Source organism: Hyperolius riggenbachi, chromosome 5, assembly GCF_040937935.1.
Source record: "Hyperolius riggenbachi isolate aHypRig1 chromosome 5, aHypRig1.pri, whole genome shotgun sequence".
Lineage (NCBI taxonomy): Eukaryota > Metazoa > Chordata > Amphibia > Anura > Hyperoliidae > Hyperolius > Hyperolius riggenbachi.
The window spans coordinates 445,124,683-445,146,101 of record NC_090650.1 but is presented as its reverse complement, the minus strand read 5'-3'; the positions used below and the strand labels follow the sequence as shown (position 1 = coordinate 445,146,101).

The following is a 21,419-nucleotide window of genomic DNA, read 5'->3' as shown; positions in this document are numbered from 1 at the left end:
GGAGAAGAAACAAGGCTGGTCATTCCACAGAGAACATCATGTCCAGCCTCTCTGAGATCTACAGGAAGGAGAGGACACGAGGCTGGTCATTCCACAGGGAACATCATGTCCAGCCTCTCTGAGATCTACAGGAAGGAGAGGACACGAGGCTAGTCATTCCACAGAGAACATCATGTCCAGCCTCTCTGAGATCTACAGGAAGGAGAGGACACGAGGTTGGTCATTCCACAGAGAACATCATGTCCAGCCTCTCTGAGATCTACAGGAAGGAGAGGACACGAGGCTGGTCATTCCACAGGGAACATCATGTCCAGCCTCTCTGAGATCTACAGGAAGGAGAGGACACGAGGCTCGTCATTCCACAGAGAACATCATGTCCAGCCTCTCTGAGATCTACAGGAAGGAGAGGACACAATACTGGTCATTCCACAGAGAACATCATGTCCAGCCTCTCTGAGATCTACAGGAAGGAGAGGACACAAGGCTGGTCATTCCACAGGGAACATCATGTCCAGCCTCTCTGAGATCTACAGGAAGGAGAGGACACGAGGCTGGTCATTCCACAGGGAACATCATGTCCAGCCTCTCTGAGATCTACAGGAAGGAGAGGACACAAGGCTGGTCATTCCACAGAGAACATCATGTCCAGCCTCCCTGAGATCTACAGGAAGGAGAATACACGAGGCTGGTCATTCCACAGAGAACATCATGCCCAGCCTGAGATCTACAGGAAGGAGAATACACGAGGCTGGTCATTCCACAGAGAACATCATGTCCAGCCTCTCTGAGATCTACAGGAAGGAGAGGACACAAGGCTGGTCATTCCACAGAGAACATCATGTCCAGCCTCTCTGAGATCTACAGGAAGGAGAGGACACAAGGCTGGTCATTCCACAGAGAACATCATGTCCAGCCTCTCTGAGATCTACAGGAAGGAGAGGACACAAGGCTGGTCATTCCACAGAGAACATCATGTCCAGCCTCTCTGAGATCTACAGGAAGGAGAGGACACAAGACTGGTCATTCCACAGGGAACATCATGTCCAGCCTCTCTGAGATCTACAGGAAGGAGAGGACACAAGGCTGGTCATTCCACAGAGAACATCATGTCCAGCCTCTCTGAGATCTACAGGAAGGAGAGGACACGAGGCTGGTCATTCCACAGGGAACATCATGTCCAGCCTCTCTGAGATCTACAGGAAGGAGAAGACACGAGGCTAGTCATTCCACAGAGAACATCATGTCCAGCCTCTCTGAGATCTACAGGAAGGAGAGGACACAAGACTGGTCATTCCACAGAGAACATCATGTCCAGCCTCTCTGAGATCTACAGAAAGGAGAGGACACAAGGCTGGTCATTCCACAGAGAACATCATGTCCAGCCTCTCTGAGATCTACAGGAAGGAGAGGACACAAGGATGGTTACTCCACAGAGAACATCATGTCCAGCCTCTCTGAGATCTACAGGAAGGAGAGGACACAAGACTGGTCATTCCACAGAGAACATCATGTCCAGCCTCTCTGAGATCTACAGGAAGGAGAGGACACAAGGATGGTTACTCCACAGAGAACATCATGTCCAGCCTCTCTGAGATCTACAGGAAGGAGAATACACGAGGCTGGTCATTCCACAGAGAACATCATGTCCAGCCTCTCTGAGATCTACAGGAAGGAGAGGACACGAGGCTGGTCATTCCACAGGGAACATCATGTCCAGCCTCTCTGAGATCTACAGGAAGGAGAAGACACGAGGCTAGTCATTCCACAGAGAACATCATGTCCAGCCTCTCTGAGATCTACAGGAAGGAGAGGACACAAGACTGGTCATTCCACAGAGAACATCATGTCCAGCCTCTCTGAGATCTACAGAAAGGAGAGGACACAAGGCTGGTCATTCCACAGAGAACATCATGTCCAGCCTCTCTGAGATCTACAGGAAGGAGAGGACACAAGGATGGTTACTCCACAGAGAACATCATGTCCAGCCTCCCTGAGATCTACAGGAAGGAGAGGACACAAGACTGGTCATTCCACAGAGAACATCATGTCCAGCCTCTCTGAGATCTACAGGAAGGAAAGGACACAAGGCTGGTCATTCCACAGAGAACATCATGTCCAGCCTCTCTGAGATCTACAGGAAGGAGAAGAAACAAGGCTGGTCATTCCACAGAGAACATCATGTCCAGCCTCTCTGAGATCTACAGGAAGGAGAGGACACAAGGATGGTTACTCCACAGAGAACATCATGTCCAGCCTCTCTGAGATCTACAGGAAGGAGAGGACACAAGGATGGTTACTCCACAGAGAACATCATGTCCAGCCTCTCTGAGATCTACAGGAAGGAGAAGACACAAGGATGGTTACTCCACAGGGAACATCATGTCCAGCCTCTCTGAGATCTACAGGAAGGAGAAGAAACAAGGCTGGTCATTCCACAGAGAACATCATGTCCAGCCTCTCTGAGATCTACAGGAAGGAGAAGACACAAGGATGGTTACTCCACAGGGAACATCATGTCCAGCCTCTCTGAGATCTACAGGAAGGAGAAGAAACAAGGCTGGTCATTCCACAGAGAACATCATGTCCAGCCTCTCTGAGATCTACAGGAAGGAGAGGACACGAGGCTGGTCATTCCACAGGGAACATCATGTCCAGCCTCTCTGAGATCTACAGGAAGGAGAGGACACGAGGTTGGTCATTCCACAGAGAACATCATGTTCAGCCTCTCTGAGATCTACAGGAAGGAGAAGAAACAAGGCTGGTCATTCCACAGAGAACATCATGTCCAGCCTCTCTGAGATCTACAGGAAGGAGAAGACACAAGGATGGTTACTCCACAGGGAACATCATGTCCAGCCTCTCTGAGATCTACAGGAAGGAGAGGACACGAGGCTGGTCATTCCACAGGGAACATCATGTCCAGCCTCTCTGAGATCTACAGGAAGGAGAGGACACGAGGCTGGTCATTCCACAGAGAACATCATGTCCAGCCTCTCTGAGATCTACAGGAAGGAGAGGACACGAGGCTGGTCATTCCACAGGGAACATCATGTCCAGCCTCTCTGAGATCTACAGGAAGGAGAGGACACGAGGTTGGTCATTCCACAGAGAACATCATGTTCAGCCTCTCTGAGATCTACAGGAAGGAGAAGAAACAAGGCTGGTCATTCCACAGAGAACATCATGTCCAGCCTCTCTGAGATCTACAGGAAGGAGAAGACACAAGGATGGTTACTCCACAGAGAACATCATGTCCAGCCTCTCTGAGATCTACAGGAAGGAGAGGACACGAGGTTGGTCATTCCACAGAGAACATCATGTCCAGCCTCTCTGAGATCTACAGGAAGGAGAGGACACAAGGCTGGTCATTCCACAGAGAACATCATGTCCAGCCTCTCTGAGATCTACAGGAAGGAGAGGACACAAGACTGGTCATTCCACAGGGAACATCATGTCCAGCCTCTCTGAGATCTACAGGAAGAAGAGGACACAACGCTGGTCATTCCACAGAGAACATCATGTCTAGCCTCTCTGAGATCTACAGGAAGGAGAGGACACAAGGCTGGTCATTCCACAGAGAACATCATGTCCAGCCTCTCTGAGATCTACAGGAAGGAGAGGACACAAGGCTGGTCATTCCACAGAGAACATCATGTCCAGCCTCTCTGAGATCTACAGGAAGGAGAGGACACAAGGCTGGTCATTCCACAGAGAACATCATGTCCAGCCTCTCTGAGATCTACAGGAAGGAGAGGACACAAGGCTGGTCATACCACAGAGAACATCATGACTGACCTGACTGTACCGGAGGACTGACTTGACTATATCGGGGGACTGACCTGACTGAATCAGGGGACTGTATCGGGGGACTGACCTGACTGTATCGGGGGACTGTATCCTCCAGGACAGCAGCGGCTTGGCGGACGGCCTCCCGGATAGCGCAGTACCTCTTCTCTGCGGACTCGAAGCATTGCTGGAAGCTGCCACTCTCCTCTGGGCACAGCTCAGACAACTTGCAGGAGATCCGGTGAAGTTTGGTGACAAGTGGCTTATGTTCTGCCACCACCTCTCGCAGGGCCTGACGGGAAAAACAAACAGAGAAATGATCCCCTTCACCCCGTAACTCTGAGCAACCACGCACTCTGTACGCCAAGATTTTCAATACACCCCTTATGGTTTAAGGGGAGGAGAGTAAATGTCTATGCCTGTACTGATAGTAAACTAGCTGCAGAGTGTGCTAATCTCTGCTGCCTCCAGTATGTACAGTATAAGCGGTTACTCTGTGCCTGTACTGATAGTAAACTAGCTGCAGTGTGGGCTGATCTCTGCTGCCTCCAGTATGTACAGTATAAGCTGTTACTCTGTGCCTGTACTGATAGTAAACTAGCTGCAGTGTGGGCTGATCTCTGCTGCCTCCAGTATGTACAGTATAAGCTGTTATTGTGTGCCTGTAGCGATAGTAAACTAGCTGCAGAGTGTGCTGATCTCTGCTGCCTCCAGTATGTACAGTATAAGCTGTTACTCTGTGCCTGTACGGATAGTAAACTAGCTGCAGTGTGTGCTGTTCTCTGCAGCCTCCAGTATGTACAGTATAAGCTGTTACTGTGTGCTTGTATTAATAGTAAACTAGCTGCAGCGAATGCTGATCTCTGCTACCTCCAGTATGTACAGTATAAGCTGTTACTCTGTGCCTGTACTGATAGTAAACTAGCTGCAGTGTGTGCTGATCTCTGCTGCCTCCAGTATGTACAGTATAAGCTGTTACTCTGTGCCTGTACTGATAGTAACCTAGCTGCAGGGTGTCGGTTTCTTTCCTCAAAGATGTGTCTGAGAGGGTGGGGGAGTGGCCACATGCTGCACTAGTGTAGCTGAGAGGGCAGGGGAGTGGCCACATGCTGCACTAGTGTAGCTGAGAGGGCGGGGGAGTGGCCACATGATGCACTAGTGTAGCTGAGAGGGCGGGGGAGTGGCCACATGGTGCACTAGTGTAGCTGAGAGGGCGGGGGAGTGGCCACATGATGCACTAGTGTAGCTGAGAGGGCGGGGGATTGGCCATATGGTGCACTAGTGTAGCTGAGGCATGGTGTTGGTATCGGGACAGTGCTGTGTGCCCCCCTGCTGTACATTGTGTGTGACACGCTGGTCTCTCATACAGACATATCCCCCCCAGAGCTCCTGCTGCCATGTGACATCCTCTCACCTGCAGCCTCTCTTGCTGCTCTCGGAAGTTTCCGGAGATTCCGCAGGTCGGGGAGGGCTGGGGAAGGTCCTCTTCAGTCTCCTCTATCCAGGGAAGCAGCTCCTCTTGTGCTTCTGAGAACTGCCCCAGCAAGGAGAGGGTGTGCTCCAGGCCAGGGGGCGAGGATGTCATCTGTGCTCCGATCCGGGGGCATTTCTCCTTCAGAGACTCCAAAGAGGCCTGCAGGGGGCAGTAACAGAATATAATGGTACAGCATCTGGTTCACTCACCTTTCAGCAACCCTCAGTGTGTCTGATATACGTATAGCAGTGCGCTCTGATGTAGAATACGTATACCGGCGGCGCCTGGCGAGCTGGACGCTGCATGATGTCCATAGTGAAAATGTCGGTAATCCTATTCTTAAGGTGAATACTAATAATCCAATCTTTTTCATCCAATCTTACTGTTTTTATGTAATATAAAAGAACTTCCTTAATTATCCATTCAATATATTCACTCAGTTTTGCCCTTCTACTACATAGATTTGGTAAAATTGGATGAAAAAGATTGGATCTTTAGTGGCCACGTTAACCGATATTTTCCTATTGACTTCCCTGACTCCAATTCCTATAATAACCCTCCTTCCTCATGCCTAAAAGCATCCCACACCTGCCTAACACGGACCCCCTCCCGAGAATCTAACACTATCCCACACCTGCCTAACACTGACCCCTCCCGAGAATCTAACACTATCTCACACCTGCCTAACACGGACCCCCTCCCGAGAATCTAACACTATCCCACACCTGCCTAACACGGACCCCCTTCCGAGAATCTAACACTAACCCCCACCTGCCTAACACTGACCCCCTCCCGAGAATCTAACACTATCCCACACCTGCCTAACACTGACCCCCTCCCGAGAATCTAACACTAACCTACACCTGCCTAACACTGACCCCTCCCGAGAATCTAACACTATCCCACACCTGCCTAACACTGACCCCTCCCGAGAATCTAACACTATCCCACACCTGCCTAACACGGACCCCCTCCCGAGAATCTAACACTATCCCACACCTGCCTAACACGGACCCCCTCCCGAGAATCTAACACTAACCCCCACCTGCCTAACACTGACCCCCTCCCGAGAATCTAACACTATCCCACACCTGCCTAACACGGACCCCTCCCGAGAATCTAACACTAACCCCCACCTGCCTAACACTGACCCCCTCCCGAGAATCTAACACTATCCCACACCTGCCTAACACTGACCCCCTCCCGAGAATCTAACACTATCCCACACCTGCCTAACACTGACCCCCTCCCGAGAATCTAACACTATCCCCCACCTGCCTAACACGGACCCCCTCCCGAGAATCTAACACTATCCCACACCTGCCTAACACTGACCCCCTCCCGAGAATCTAACACTATCCCACACCTGCCTAACACTGACCCCCTCCCGAGAATCTAACACTATCCCACACCTGCCTAACACTGACCCCTCCCGAGAATCTAACACTATCCCACACCTGCCTAACACTGACCCCCTCCCGAGAATCTAACACTATCCCACACCTGCCTAACACTGACCCCTCCCGAGAATCTAACACTATCCCACACCTGCCTAACACTGACCCCCTCCCGAGAATCTAACACTATCCCACACCTGCCTAACACGGACCCCCTCCCGAGAATCCAACACTATCCCACACCTGCCTAACATTGACCCCCTCCCGAGAATCTAACACTATCCCACACCTGCCTAACACTGACCTCTCCCGAGAATCTAACACTATCCCACACCTGCCTAACACTGACCCCTCCCGAGAATCTAACACTATCCCACACCTGCCTAACACTGACCCCCTCCCGAGAATCTAACACTAACCCACACCTGCCTAACACTGACCCCCTCCCGAGAATCTAACACTATCCCACACCTGCCTAACACTGACCCCTCCCGAGAATCTAACACTATCCCACACCTGCCTAACACTGACCCCTCCCGAGAATCTAACACTATCCCACACCTGCCTAACACTGACCCCCCCCCGAGAATCTAACACTATCCCACACCTGCCTAACACTGACCCTCTCCCGAGAATCTAACACTATCCCACACCTGCCTAACACTGACCCCTTCCCGAGAATCTAACACTATCCCACACCTGCCTAACACTGACCCCCTCCCGAGAATCTAACACTATCCCACACCTGCCTAACACTGACCCCCTCCCGAGAATCTAACACTATCCCACACCTGCCTAACACTGACCCCCCCCCCCCCCCCGAGACTCTAACACTATCCCACACCTGCCTAACACGGACCCCCTCCCGAGAATCTAACACTATCCCACACCTGCCTAACACTGACCCCCTCCCGAGAATCTAACACTATCCCACACCTGCCTAACACTGACCCCCTCCCGAGAATCTAACACTATCCCACACCTGCCTAACACTGACCCCTCCCGAGAATCTAACAGCATCCCACACCTGCCTAACACTGACCCCCTCCCGAGAATCTAACACTATCCCACACCTGCCTAACACTGACCCCCTCCCGAGAATCTAACACTATCCCACACCTGCCTAACACTGACCCCCTCCCGAGAATCTAACACTATCCCACACCTGCCTAACACTGACCCCCTCCCGAGAATCTAACACTAACCCACACCTGCCTAACACTGACCCCCTCCCGAGAATCTAACACTATCCCACACCTGCCTAACACGGACCCCCTCCCGAGAATCTAACACTATCCCACACCTGCCTAACACTGACCCCCTCCCGAGAATCTAACACTATCCCACACCTGCCTAACACTGACCCCTCCCGAGAATCTAACAGCATCCCACACCTGCCTAACACTGACCCCCTCCCGAGAATCTAACACTATCCCACACCTGCCTAACACGGACCCCCTCCCGAGAATCTAACACTATCCCACACCTACCTAACACTGACCCCCTCCCGAGAATCTAACACTATCCCACACCTGCCTAACACTGACGACCTCCCGAGAATCTAACACTAACCCACACCTGCCTAACACTGACCCTCTCCCGAGAATCTAACACTATCCCACACCTGCCTAACACTTACCCCTCCCGAGAATCTAACACTATCCCACACCTGCCTAACACTGACCCCCCCCCCCCCCGAGAATCTAACACTATCACACACCTGCCTAACACTGACCCCCTCCCGAGAATCTAACACTATCCCACACCTGCCTAACACTGACCCCCCCCCGAGAATCTAACACTATCCCACACCTGCCTAACACTGACTCCTCCCGAGAAATCTAACACTATCCCACACCTGCCTAACACTGACCCCTCCCGAGAATCTAACACTATCCCACACCTGCCTAACACTGACCCCCCCCCCCCCTCGAGAATCTAACACTATCCCACACCTGCCTAACACTGACCCTCTCCCGAGAATCTAACACTATCCCACACCTGCCTAACACTGACCCCCTTCCAAGAACACTAACCTGCCGGCAACCAACTACTAGCCATTCCTCTACTAATGGCCAAATAATAAGAAATTATGCGGCTGATCGGCTACTATCGAGCGCCCAACTCGTCCGCTTCAGTGCCGCATTGCCGCAATCTACATTGTGGTCATTAGGGGGCACGTAAATGACGTACTTCGCTGATAAGACCCAAGTGCAAACTTCTGTCACCCAACAGCAAATAGGTTTAGTGAATAGGGGCCTCAATATTTATTCATAGGGGGAATGCAGGGAGAGGTCAAATGTTTCCTGTGTTTGGCATCACTAATGACTACGGAGAAAACGTGCCAGATGGCATCACTAGATACTCTTATAAGGAGCTCCTCGGGGGCGGGACCTCACAGAGGAACGTGCGCTGTCCTGCACATGTGGCCCGGAGTTATGCAGACATATAACCAGTGAGAGGGTGGAGCTGCTCCCCCTTCACCTGCAGCCATCCCCTTCCCCCTTTACCAGAAGTCACTTCCCCCGCTCACCTACTGCCACTCCCCCCTTACCTGCAGCCGCTCCATCCCCCCACCCGCAGCCGCTTCCCCCCTCACCTGCAACTGCTCTCCATGCTCACCTGCAGCCGCCCCCACCTGATCTGCAGCTGCTCCCGTCCTCACCTGCAGCCACTCCCCCCTCACCTGCAGCCACTCCCCCTCACATGCAGCCGCTCCATCCCCCACCTGCAGCCCCTCCCCTCCTCACCTGCAGCCGCTCCTGGGTGAGTTTTGGGCACATCGTCAGCAGAATATCGGAGATAGCCAGCAGCCTCTCGGTGATGCCGCAGTGCTGCAGGACGTCCACCGCCAGCAGCTGGAAGAGAAAGGACCATCATTAGACCAAGTCTGAGAGTGAAAGGCCAAGTCCCGCGTGGGCTGAGATCAGGTGGCCATGTGGCTCCTCCTCCATCACAGACTGAGATCAGGTGGCCATGTGGCACCTCCTCCAGCTCACGTGACTCCGACCTCTCCACACTTGTCAGATTTACCTGCAGTACTTTGTGCCTCAGGCTCCTCCATCCACAATAATCACATTTTCCTGTAGTACTCTGTGTACCAGTAATGAGGGAGCAAGGCATTCTCCTAATAAGGGGCAGCACGGTGTAGTAAGGGTGTAATAAGGGGCAGCACGGTGGTGTAGTGGTTAGCGCTCTCACCTTGCAGTGCTGGGTCCCCAGTTTGAATCCCAGCCAGGTCACTATCTGCAGGGAGTTTGTATATTCTCCCCGTGTCTGTGTGGGTTTCCTCTGAGCACTTTGGTTTCCTCCCACATCACAAAAACATACAGATAAGTTAATTGGCTTCCCCCCTAAATTGGCGTACGTGTTAGTACGCCACCAGTGAGCTGGGTACAGGGTGAGGCGAATGACGACTCTCCCTGCTGATGCTCAAATTAAATACTATTCCCCTTCCAAGTCGTAGCAGCGCGAAGAGAGAAGGGCGTCCGGCAAATTACCCTTGTGCAGGCTGCGCACTATAGCATTAGTGCTCAGCGGTGCCCAGCTTTGGTGCTGAGTGCCAAAACCAAACACTTCACTAAATTGGCCCTAGACTACAATACATATGCTACACATAGACATATGAGTATGGAAGGGATTAGATTGTGAGCTCCTCTGAGGACAGTCAGTGACAAGACAATATATAATCTGTACAGCGCTGCGGAAGATGTCCGCGCTATATAATAAATCTATATATATAAAATCGCGTGTGTGTGTGTACATGTGTGTGTGTGTGCGTGCGTGCATCGCGATCACTCGAAAACGGCTTGACCGATTTGAACGAAACTTGGTATACAGATCCCTTACTACCTGGGATGATATGTTCTGGGGGTCTCGCGTCCCCCCTGTACACCTGGGCGGAGCTACAAACACCCAATCAGATTTCACCCATTCATGTCAATGGAAAAAATTTAAAAGGCTGCCATTCTCACAGTAATCAAGCAAGAGTCCCCACACTTGACACAGTTGGTAACTTGGTGACCGAGGTTACAAATCCAGGAAAATTGGGCGGAGCATAAAACAGCCAATCAAATTTCAGCCATTCATTTTAAATGGGAAAATGTAAACTGCAGCCATTCTTACACTGTTAATCGCAGGGTTCTCAAACTTGGCAAACTTGGTCACTGGGTGAATGAGATTAATATTCAGGAAAGTGGGTGGAGCCTACAACAGCCAATACAAATTCACCTATTGATTTTCAAGGGGAATATTTAAACTGCTGCCATTCTTACACTGTTAATGGCAGAGGCTTCAAACTTGCTACAGTCAGTCATTGGGTGACTGGGGTTCAAATTCACTAAAGGGGTGGGGCCACATACAGCCAATCAGATTTCCTTGGTGGATAAACTGCTTCCATTCACACATTTTTGATGCCAGGAACCTGAAAGCTCACAAACTTGGTCATTGAGTGACTGTGTGTCCAGGTTTTAAAAAGTGGGCGGGGCCAAAAACAAATTTCAATAGGAAAATATAAACTGCAGCCCTTCTTACACCGTTAATGGCAGGATTGTCAAACTTTGCACAGTTGGTTACTGGGTGACTGGTATTAATGTTCAGGAAAATGGGTGGAGCCTACAACAGCCAATCAAAATTCACCTGTTGATTTTCAAGGGAAATACTTAAATTGCTGCCTTACACTGTTAAAAGCAGATGCCTCAAACCTGGTACAGTTGGTCACTGGGTAACTGGGGGTTCAAAGACAGAAAGGGGGCGGAACCACAAACAGCCAATCAGATTTGTTTAATTTCAATGGGAATATACAAATTGATACCAAGGACCGCAAAGCTCATAAACTTGGTAATTGACTGATTGTATGTCAAGGTTAGAAAAGGTGGGCGGTGCCAACAACTACATTTTTTACATGAGACATTATAAACTGCAGCCATTCTTACACTGTTAATGGCAATGTTCTCAAACTTGCCACAGTTGGTCACTGGGTGACTGGAATTGATTGATTTTCAAGGGAAATATTTACATTGCTGCCCTTCATACACTCTTAATGGCAGAGGTCTCAATTCTGGTACAGTCAGTCACTGGGAGACTGGGGTTTAAATTCTGAAAAGGGGGCGGACCACCAACAGCCAATCAGATTTGTTTAATTTCAGTGGGAAATTGCAACTTATTGATGCCAAGGACCCCACAGCTCATAAACTTGGTCATTGAGTGACTGTATGTCAAGGTTAGAAATAGCAGAGCCAAAAACAACAAACTTTTTACATGGGAAAATATAAACTGCAGCCATTCTTACACTGTTGATGGCAGGGATCTCAAACTTGACACAGTTGGTCACTGGGTGACTGGGATTGACATTCAGAAATGTGGGTGGAGCCTACAACAGCCAATCAAAATTCACCTATTGATTTTCAACGGGAATATTGAAACTGCTGCCATTCTTACACTGTTAATAGCAGAGGCCTCAAACCTAAAACAGTCATTGGGTGACTGGAGTCCAAATTCACTAAATGGGGTGGAGTCATAAACAGCCAATCAGATTTGTTAGATTGATTTCCCCCAATCTGTTATTGGCAGGGTTCTCAAACTTCACACAGTTGGTCACTGGATAACTGGGATTAATACTCATGAAAGTGGGTGGAGCCTACAACAGCCAATCAAAACTCACCTATTGATTTTCAAGGGGAATATTGAAACTGCTGCCATTCTTACACTGTTAATGGCAGAGGCCTCAAATCTGCTACATTCGGTCATTAAAGGGAAAGTTCACGGAGATCAAAAAATATGAATCCACTTACCTGGGGCTTCCTCCAGCCCGTGGCAGGCAGGACGTGCCCTCGACGCCACTCTGGAGGCTCCTGGTCGTCTCCGCTGGCTCACTCAACCTGGCCAGGCCGGCTTTCAGGTCGGGCTCTTCTGAGCTCCAACGTGCATCTCACTTGGTCGCGCTGACGTCATCGGATGTCCTCCAGGCTGTACTGCGCAGGAGAAGTAGTTCTGTGCCTGCGCAGTACTTCCTGGAGGATGTCCGATGACGTCAGCGCGACCAAGTGAGATGCACGTTGGAGCTCAGAAGAGCCCGACCTGGAAGCCGGCCTGGCCAGGTCGAGTGAGCCAGCGGAGACGACCGGGAGCCTCCAGAGCGGCGTCGAGGGCACGTCCTGCCTGCCACGGGCTGGAGGAAGCCCCAGGTAAGTGGATTCGTATATATTTTTTTTTTTTTATATGAACGTGGATCTTCCCTTTATGTGACTGGGGTTCAAATTCACTAAAGGGGCAGGGCCATAAACAGCCAATCAGATTTCTTTGCTGGATAAAATGCTTCCATTCACACCATTTTGATACCAGGAACCCGAAAGCTCAAAACTTGGTCATTGTGTGTCAAGATTACAAAAAGTGGGTGGAGTCAAAAACAGATTTCCCTGTGAAAATGTAAACTGCAACCCTTCTTCACTGTTAATGGCAGGGTTCTCAAACTTTGCACAGTTGGTTACTGGGTGACTGGGAGTAATATTCAGAAAAGTGGGTGGGGCCTAAAAAAGCCAATCAAAATTCACCTGTTTTTCAAGGGGAATATTGAAATTGCTGCCATTCTTGCACTGTTAATGACACAAGCCTCAAACCTGGTACAGTTGATCATTGGGTCACTGAGGTTCAAATTCAGAAAAGGGGGCGGAGCCACAGCCAATCACATTTGTTTCATTTCACTGGGAAAATACAAATTATTGATGTCAAGGACCCCAAAGCTCACAAAATTGGTCACTGAGTGACCGTGTGCCCAGGTTACAAAAAAGTTGGCGGAGCAAAAAACAAATTTTACTGGGAAAATATAAACTGCAGCCATTTTTACACTGGTTTTAAAACTTTGCCCAGATGGTCACTGGGTGACTGATTAATATTCAGGGAAGTGGGTGGAGCCTATAATAGCCAATCAAAATGCATTTGTTGATTTTCAAGTGGAATATCTGAATTGCTGCCATTTTTACACTGTTAATAGCAGATGCCTCAAACCAGCTACAGTTGGTCATTGGGTGACTGGGGTTCAAATGCTGGAGAGGGGCGGAGCCACAAACAGCCTATCTGATTTGTTTGATTTCTATGGGAATAAACAAATTATTGATGCCAAGGACCCCACAGCTCACAATCTTGGTCATTAAGTAATTGTGTGTTAGGGTTAGGAAAAGTGGATGGAACACCAGCCAAATACATACCCGGGCAACACCGGGCAATCAGCTAGTACTAAATAATAATAATAAATAAGCTGATTAGCCCCTCCTCCGAGGAACAAGCTGGCATTGGAAAAGAAAATATGCTTGTAGCTGATCGATGATATGAGCAGGTGTGTTCATTATTCAGTGATTTGCTAACATATTGGGGTACAGTGGCGTACAGTGAGGCACATTGGGGTACAGTGAGATACAAATAAGCACATTGGGGTACAGTGGGGTACGGCTCGGTACATTAGGGTAAAGTGGGGGTACAGTTAAAGAGAGTCTGAAGCGAGAATAGATCTCGCTTCAGACCTCATAGTTAGCAGGGGCATGCGTGCCCCTGCTAAAACGCCGCTATAGCGCGGCTTAACGGGGGTCCCTGTCCCCCCAAACCCCCTCCGTGCAGCGGGGGAGCGCTTCCTGGTTGAGGCAGGGCTAACCGCTGCAGCCCTGCCCCATGCGCGTCTGTCAGACGCGTATCTCCGCCTCTCCCCCGCCCCTCTCAGTCTTCCTAGACGCGCTGGGAGGCAGGGCTGCAGCCGTTAGCCCTGCCTCCAGGAAGAGTTTTCCCTACGACCATTTTACGACCAACTTTTGCGGGGGGTGGGTCTGGGGGCGAAGGGACCCCCGTTAAGCCGCGGGATAGCGGCGTTTTAGCAGGGGCACACGTGCCCCTGCTATATATAAGACCTGAAGCGAGATTTAGTCTTGCTTCAGTGTCTCTTTAAGTACAGTGAGATACAGTGAGATACAGTGAAGCACATTGGGGTATAGTGGTGTACATTAGGGTACAGTGAGATACAGTGGTGCACAATGGGGTTCAATGTGGCATATTGTGGTACAGTGGTGTACAGTAGGGATGGTCGGAAATGTCAATTTCCTTTCCGCCGAAAATCCACATTGCATCATTGCCAAGTACCGCTACCGATTCCGCTTTCGGATAACGATTTCCGCATTCTTATGCAGATTTTCACTGCAATTTCCGCCAACCTTAACATTGATTTTCTCAAAAACTACGAGGTCTTTTTGAAATATTTTTTTTCCTCTTGTTTCCACTTGTCTGCTTAACATTCCCTGAAAATGTGGCGTTTCTATCACCTATGGGGGCTTTGCTATTAATCTCTAAAGAGGAAAAAAAGTATTTCAAAAAGACCTTGTAGTTTTTGAGATGGATAAACAGTGAGCTTTCGACTTATAAAAAGCCTTCGTCGGACTCTTTCCGGGAAAGAGTCCGACGAAGGCTTTTTATAAGTCGAAAGCTCACTGTTTATCCATCTCTAAGTTAGCCAATAAATGGTATCATCCTGATTCAAAACTTCTTGCTTTTACTCATGGCTAACACGGTACAACACTTTACTGCTTCTACTAGTTTTTGAGAAAATTGATAATAAAGTCGGCAGAAATTACCAAGAAAATCCGCCTTGGAACCGCTATGTGGTATGACGCCGACTTTAGAAGTTAATAGCAAAGCCCCCATAGATGCTAGAAACACCAAATTTTCAGGGAATGTTAAGCACAAAAGTAGGAACAAGAGGAAAAAAAATTGTAGTTTTTGAGAAAATTGATGTTAAAGTCGGCGGAAATTTCCACGAAAATCTGCCTACCGCACTTCCATTAGGGCCTGTTTCCACTAGCCACAGCGCGCAGCTGCGAGACGCGCGGCGGCACTTCCGGGTGTGTGGGAACGCTGATGAATTCCATAAGCTGTGCCATGCAACGCTATGGGATTCGCAGCCTTCCGCGCGGAAACTGATGGCAATGTTGGCTGAATCGCTCGGGTAAGCTATTCGGCCGGCGGCACCATTGTTTCCTATGGCAGAGTTTCCCAGCGCGATTTGCCTGCGGGGGACCTCTGCGGATTCGGTCCGGTTTCCGAGCAAGTGGACATGTGCCCTTACCGATTTCCGAATTTCGATGCGGAAATGCAATTTCTGATCGAAAATTCGGAGATTTCATTTCCGTGGAATCCTAACGAGCATCCCTAGTGTACAGTGAGATACAGTGACGTACAGAAAGCTAAAGTGGGGTACAGTGGGGTCACATAGCCATTACTGCTCACGGTCTGGTTATGTATTTTCCTGAGCAGCTAACATGAATACACTGGAGATGTGTGACCATCACCTTATGATCCCTCATGTGTTTCTGTAAGGTCTCCACATCCAGGGTCACCCGGCACAGCTCCTCCAGACGCTGCTCGGCTTTGGTCAGATGAGACAATTCCAGCAGAACAACCTGGTCCAGCTGCAAGAGAGAAGAGAAGAGCAGTGAGGACATTCAGACAGGAGAAGCCACAGGCAGGAAGGCAGGCAGAGGTGGACAGGAGAAGCCACAGGCAGGAAGGCAGGGGTGGACAGGAGAAGCCACAGGCAGCAAGGCAGGGGTGGACAGGAGAAGCCACAGGCAGGAAGGCAGGGGTGGACAGGAGAAGCCACAGGCAGCAAGGCAGGGGTGGACAGGAGAAGCCACAGGCAGGAAGGCAGGGGTGGACAGGAGAAGCCACAGGCAGGAAGGCAGGGGTGGACAGGAGAAGCCACAGGCAGGAAGGCAGGCAGGGGTGGACAGGAGAAGCCACAGGCAGGAAGGCAGGCAGGGGTGGACAGGAGAAGCCACAGGCAGGAAGGCAGGCAGGGGTGGACAGGAGAAGCCACAGGCAGGAAGGCAGGGGTGGACAGGAGAAGCCACAGGCAGGAAGGCAGGCAGGGGTGGACAGGAGAAGCCACAGGCAGGAAGGCAGGGGTGGACAGGAGAAGCCACAGCCAGGCAGGAAGGCAGGGGTGGACAGGAGAAGCCACAGGCAGGACGGCAGGCAGGGGTGGACAGGAGAAGCCACAGGCAGGAAGGCAGGGGTGGACAGGAGAAGCCACAGCCAGGCAGGAAGGCAGGGGTGGACAGGAGAAGCCACAGCCAGGCAGGAAGGCAGGGGTGGACAGGAGAAGCCACAGGCAGGAAGGCAGGGGTGGACAGGAGAAGCCACAGCCAGGCAGGAAGGCAGGGGTGGACAGGAGAAGCCACAGGCAGGACGGCAGGCAGGGGTGGACAGGAGAAGCCACAGGCAGGAAGGCAGGGGTGGACAGGAGAAGCCACAGCCAGGCAGGAAGGCAGGGGTGGACAGGAGAAGCCACAGGCAGGACGGCAGGCAGGGGTGGAGAATGCTGGGCAGATAAAACCATGGGGTGGGGCATAGGAGCTTCCCTTTATGAACCCCTTATTAGTCCACATTTAGGAGTTACAGAAAACCAAGGGGACCATACTGAACCTCCCACTGGTCATCTGACCCCTCCACCTTGAGGAACAACAAACCTCTGAGCAATTTCAACAGTTTATTGACACAAAATTAGTGCTGTCCGGTTCATGAGTGATTGGTTCATTTGAGGCGGTTCTTTCCTGTGAGTTGAGTGATCCGACTCATCACACTGAACCGAATCAGTTCAGCGGATGAGTCAGGAACTGCAGCTGCACAGGGTCCTTTTCCACCGCGAAAGGTTTTTGACCAATGTTGATGTGAGTTTTTTGTGCGTTTTTATGCGTTTGTGTTTTTGACCAATTTTGATGTGCGTTTTTTATGCATATGCGTTTGTCTGATTGGCAAGTGTTGTCTTGCTTTTTGAAAATAGATACTAGTGGTTCAATACAAATCGCAACACGCAAAGCTTTTTTCATGCGTTCCTATACTTTACATTGAAACGCAAAACGCAACATAATCGCAGACAGGCTGCACTTAAGAATCAGCAAACGCATACGTTTTGTGTTTTTGGCAAAAAACGCAGCTAGTGGAAAAGGGCCCCAACACACACAGCTGAAGGAGGAGGAGCCAGGAGGAGGAATAATACATGTCTGGGCCAATTAGCAGGGGAGGGGAGGGACTAGAAACCAGTTACTGCTAGCCACACCCTCCCCAGTGAAATTAATCAAATGAGTCGGTTCATGATCCGGTTCTTTTTAGTGAATCGAATCGAATGAATCAATTCATTGAAAAGAGTCGGACTTCCCATCACTACCCAAAATGTCACGGAGTGGCGGTAAATTTTCACCAATCAAGCAGTGTGTGGATCGAGAACTGGGCAGCTTTATACCACATCAGACGCTACTAGGGGGCGGGATCAAGCGGACCTGAACTCAGACCCTCCTCTCTGCTCTAAAAAAAGAGCAACAGCATAATAACCTTTAAAGGGAACCTGACGTGAGAGGGATATGGTGGCTGACATGTTTATTTGCTTTTAAATAATGCAGATTGCCTGGCTGTCCTGTTGATGCTCTGCCTCTCATGCTTTTAACCATAGACCCTGAACAAGCATGCAGCAGATCAGATGTCTATGACAAATCTGACAAGATTAGCTGCATGCTTGTTCCAGGTGCGTGATTTAGACCCTACCGACCAGAAAGATCAGCAGGACTGCCAGGCAACTGGTATTGTTTAAAAGGAAATACATATGGCAGCTTAGCATAGGTCTCACACCTCGGGTTCCTTTAAAAAAAACCAAAAAACATTTCTTTGTCACAGCTGATACAACTCCTGCAATAAACCTGTGTGTGTCTACTTACTGCTTTCATGGAAGCAGACTTATTGTTAACATCCTGTGTTTACTAATTAGCTGCTCTGCCGAGGCAGAGGAGATTCCTGAGCTGACACAGCTGAGAGATCAAATTACAGTGGTGATTAGTCACAGATGAGGGGGAATTAGACAGGCTAAACTCTCTAAATACATACAGGGTGCATTTCTCTAAGTTTACCTTCTGTCCTGTGCAGGAGAGTTACTGGACTAATTACTGGAATATTTTCCTAACTGGGTATGAGTATTGTGTAATTATTGTCGCACTGACTGTTTCAGACAATGGTAGACATGCCATGTACTATGTTGTTATATTCCTGTCTCTCGGTCACCCACCTTCTCTGTATCGCTGGCGGTCAGCAGGTTCCTCTCGCCGTCCACCTCATCGCTAACAGAGGAAGCCAGCTTCTCCATGCGCCCCAACCACAGAGAGACGTCCTCCTGAGAGGGGTCCAGGTGTTCCGTGGCCTGCAGGGCTTGTTCCGTCCTCTGCAGGATGTCACCAGCACTCTGCGCTATGATGATATATCTGACCCGCAGGGCGTCCATCTTTTCCTGGCACAGCTGGGACTCCTCCCCTAAATAATGGGACAAATAGAGATATGAGAATCCGCCGCCTCTCTGACCAATGAGCTATGGAGATTCTCATCAGCCAATACTGATTGTGATTTACTGAAAAGAAACACTGTGTAAATAACAGTCATAGAATAGTGTCATGGCTGACATGTCGAACCAGTATAGTTGCCCTTAAAGGAAATCTTAAGGCAAATAAAAAAAGAGTTTAACTTACTTGGGGCTTCTTGTAGCCCCCTGTAATCATCCTGTGCCCACAACGTCGGATCGAGACCCTTCGGCAAGCAGCGGTGACCCCCACAATGGCCGGCCCCACAATGGCCAACCCACAGGAACACGATCAGGGTGCGGACAGTAGCTGCTGGCCGGAGGGAGTCGGACCGGCATCCTGGGCACAGGTTGTCTCCAGGAGCTGCAAGAAATCCCAGGTAAGTAAAACTTGTTTTTTAATTTGACTTAAGCCTCCCTTAAGGCCCATACACACAACATAAAAATGTCTCTCAAGACCGCAGACGGAGGACGGTTTGTGCAGCAATTGCTCTGTGCATACGCAGCGTGTGACAAAGACTGTCTGCAGACAAGCCTTAGCACGAGAGATCAAACCGTCCGAACGCTCACAACTTTTGTAGTGCAAACCGTCTCACTATTTACAGTTGTTGTGTTGTGTGTACGAGTGTCTGAAAGACGGACAGCTTGTAAGCAGATGACGGTGATCACTTTACAAGTCCGTGGCAGACTACTTCCGTTGTGAGATCACTCAGTATGTTGTCACGTGTGTACAATTGTTGCTGGTGCGATTGTCACTCAAAACTGCACGCTGCAATCTTCTGTCTTTAGTTTGTGCCTCACAGCTAAAGACATTCATCTTTCTTCTCGATCTTCCTCTGCTGCCCCTCTTTGTCAAGCTCTTCACTGGCTGCCAACTAACCAGAGGATCCAGTTCAACCTCCTAACCCTAATCTACAAAGCTCTCCACAATCTCTCTCCCCGGTACATATCCTCACTAATCTCCAGATACAAACCCAACCACAATCTCAGATCTGCACATGAGCTTCTGTTGTCCTCCTCTAGAATGACCTCCTCACATTCATGCTTACAAGACTTCACACGTGCTTCACCCCTCCTCTGGAATGCCCTCCCACAACACATTCATCACTTGCCAACCTTTGTTACCTTTAAACGTTCTCTAAAAACTCATTTGTTCCGACAAGCATATGCGCTACCCTAAGCCACTTCCCTTTGTACTAAGACCAAATTGCACTCCTACTAGGTATCCTAAAACACACAGCCTCTATATATTTGTTGTATACTATTCCTCCTCTTGTGTCCCCAATTCCCTTTAGATTGTAAGCTGGCAAGGGCAGGGCTCTCTCCCCCTTTTGTGTCTTGGAAATCATTATACATTTTATTCATCATGTTACTTTATCACTGTCATTACCACTTCTGTATTTTGTATTCTGTATGTTGTATCATTTTTTTGTATTTTGTCACCAATTATGTATCTTGTATATTAGTGTACACCATTGTCGTTATTATGTACCCCATGTTTGTTTCTTACTTTGTACAGCGCCACGGAATATGTTGGCGCTTTATAAATCAATAATAATAATAATAACATTTGTATGCCGTATGTATGTACCCTAGAGTTTCCCTTTAGACAGAGACTCAGAATACACTAGACAGAGAGTCAGAATACACGGACCTCTCAGCACTGGGGAAAAAACTCCAAGTGCCATAAAGCCATAAAAATCAGGCATGCATGAGGAGCAAAGGTTTTCTACAAGTGTTTATTGCCCCGGGTACATATACAATACACACTGATCTATGCTCAGCCAGCCAAGCTGACCTAGAATCATCTCTGACTAGAATATCTGTGTATGGGAACAAGACTGGACGTTTACAGCTGATGATATGATCCTCAATAATAATTATTACATACTAAGCTACCTACGCCTGTTTAAAAACAGGCTCTAGGTAGTGATTTAACCGACGCACACCCGCCGCCCACGCGCCCGCCGTGCGCCCGCCGCACATGCGCAGTACAAGAAAAGCTTCGGATGGACAGACAGGGAAATCTGATGATGACAGAGGGACAGTTAGGTTGTATTGTATAGGATTCCCACCTTATCTCACCAGACCAGGAAGACATTTTCAAATTCTATAAAATGTACCCAGATACTTGCACAGGTGAGCCAGACCAGACGTATAACTAACATTACTAAAGGTATAGCAAGTTTAACCAGAAAAGTATCAAATATTATTTGCCTAGTGATATAATTAACATAACCAGAGGTATAACTAATATAACTAAAAGTATAACTAATATAACCATCTAACTAACCTACCGGAGCTAAAGGTATAACTTTTGGGCAGGATCAACAGAATTACCTAAAGTGCAGTATAGTAAAGCAACCACAAGATGTCACTGCCTGTA

At 49.3% G+C, this 21,419-nt stretch overlaps 1 protein-coding gene across 4 annotated transcripts in view; it reads right to left on the bottom strand.

Moving 5' to 3' along the window:
• LOC137519260 (microtubule-actin cross-linking factor 1, isoforms 6/7-like) overlaps nucleotides 1-21,419 on the bottom strand; it is a 277,534-nt gene that overhangs the window by 105,756 nt on the left and 150,359 nt on the right. For all 4 annotated transcript variants that reach the window (XM_068238155.1, XM_068238153.1, XM_068238154.1 and 1 more), the window contains exons 8-12: nucleotides 18,749-18,990; nucleotides 15,984-16,103; nucleotides 9,408-9,515; nucleotides 5,201-5,419; nucleotides 3,875-4,078 (exon numbers count right to left, since the gene is read on the bottom strand). In XM_068238155.1, the coding sequence (XP_068094256.1) occupies nucleotides 3,875-4,078; nucleotides 5,201-5,419; nucleotides 9,408-9,515; nucleotides 15,984-16,103; nucleotides 18,749-18,990 (893 nt within the window). The remainder of the gene's footprint in view (nucleotides 1-3,874; nucleotides 4,079-5,200; nucleotides 5,420-9,407; nucleotides 9,516-15,983; nucleotides 16,104-18,748; nucleotides 18,991-21,419) is intronic.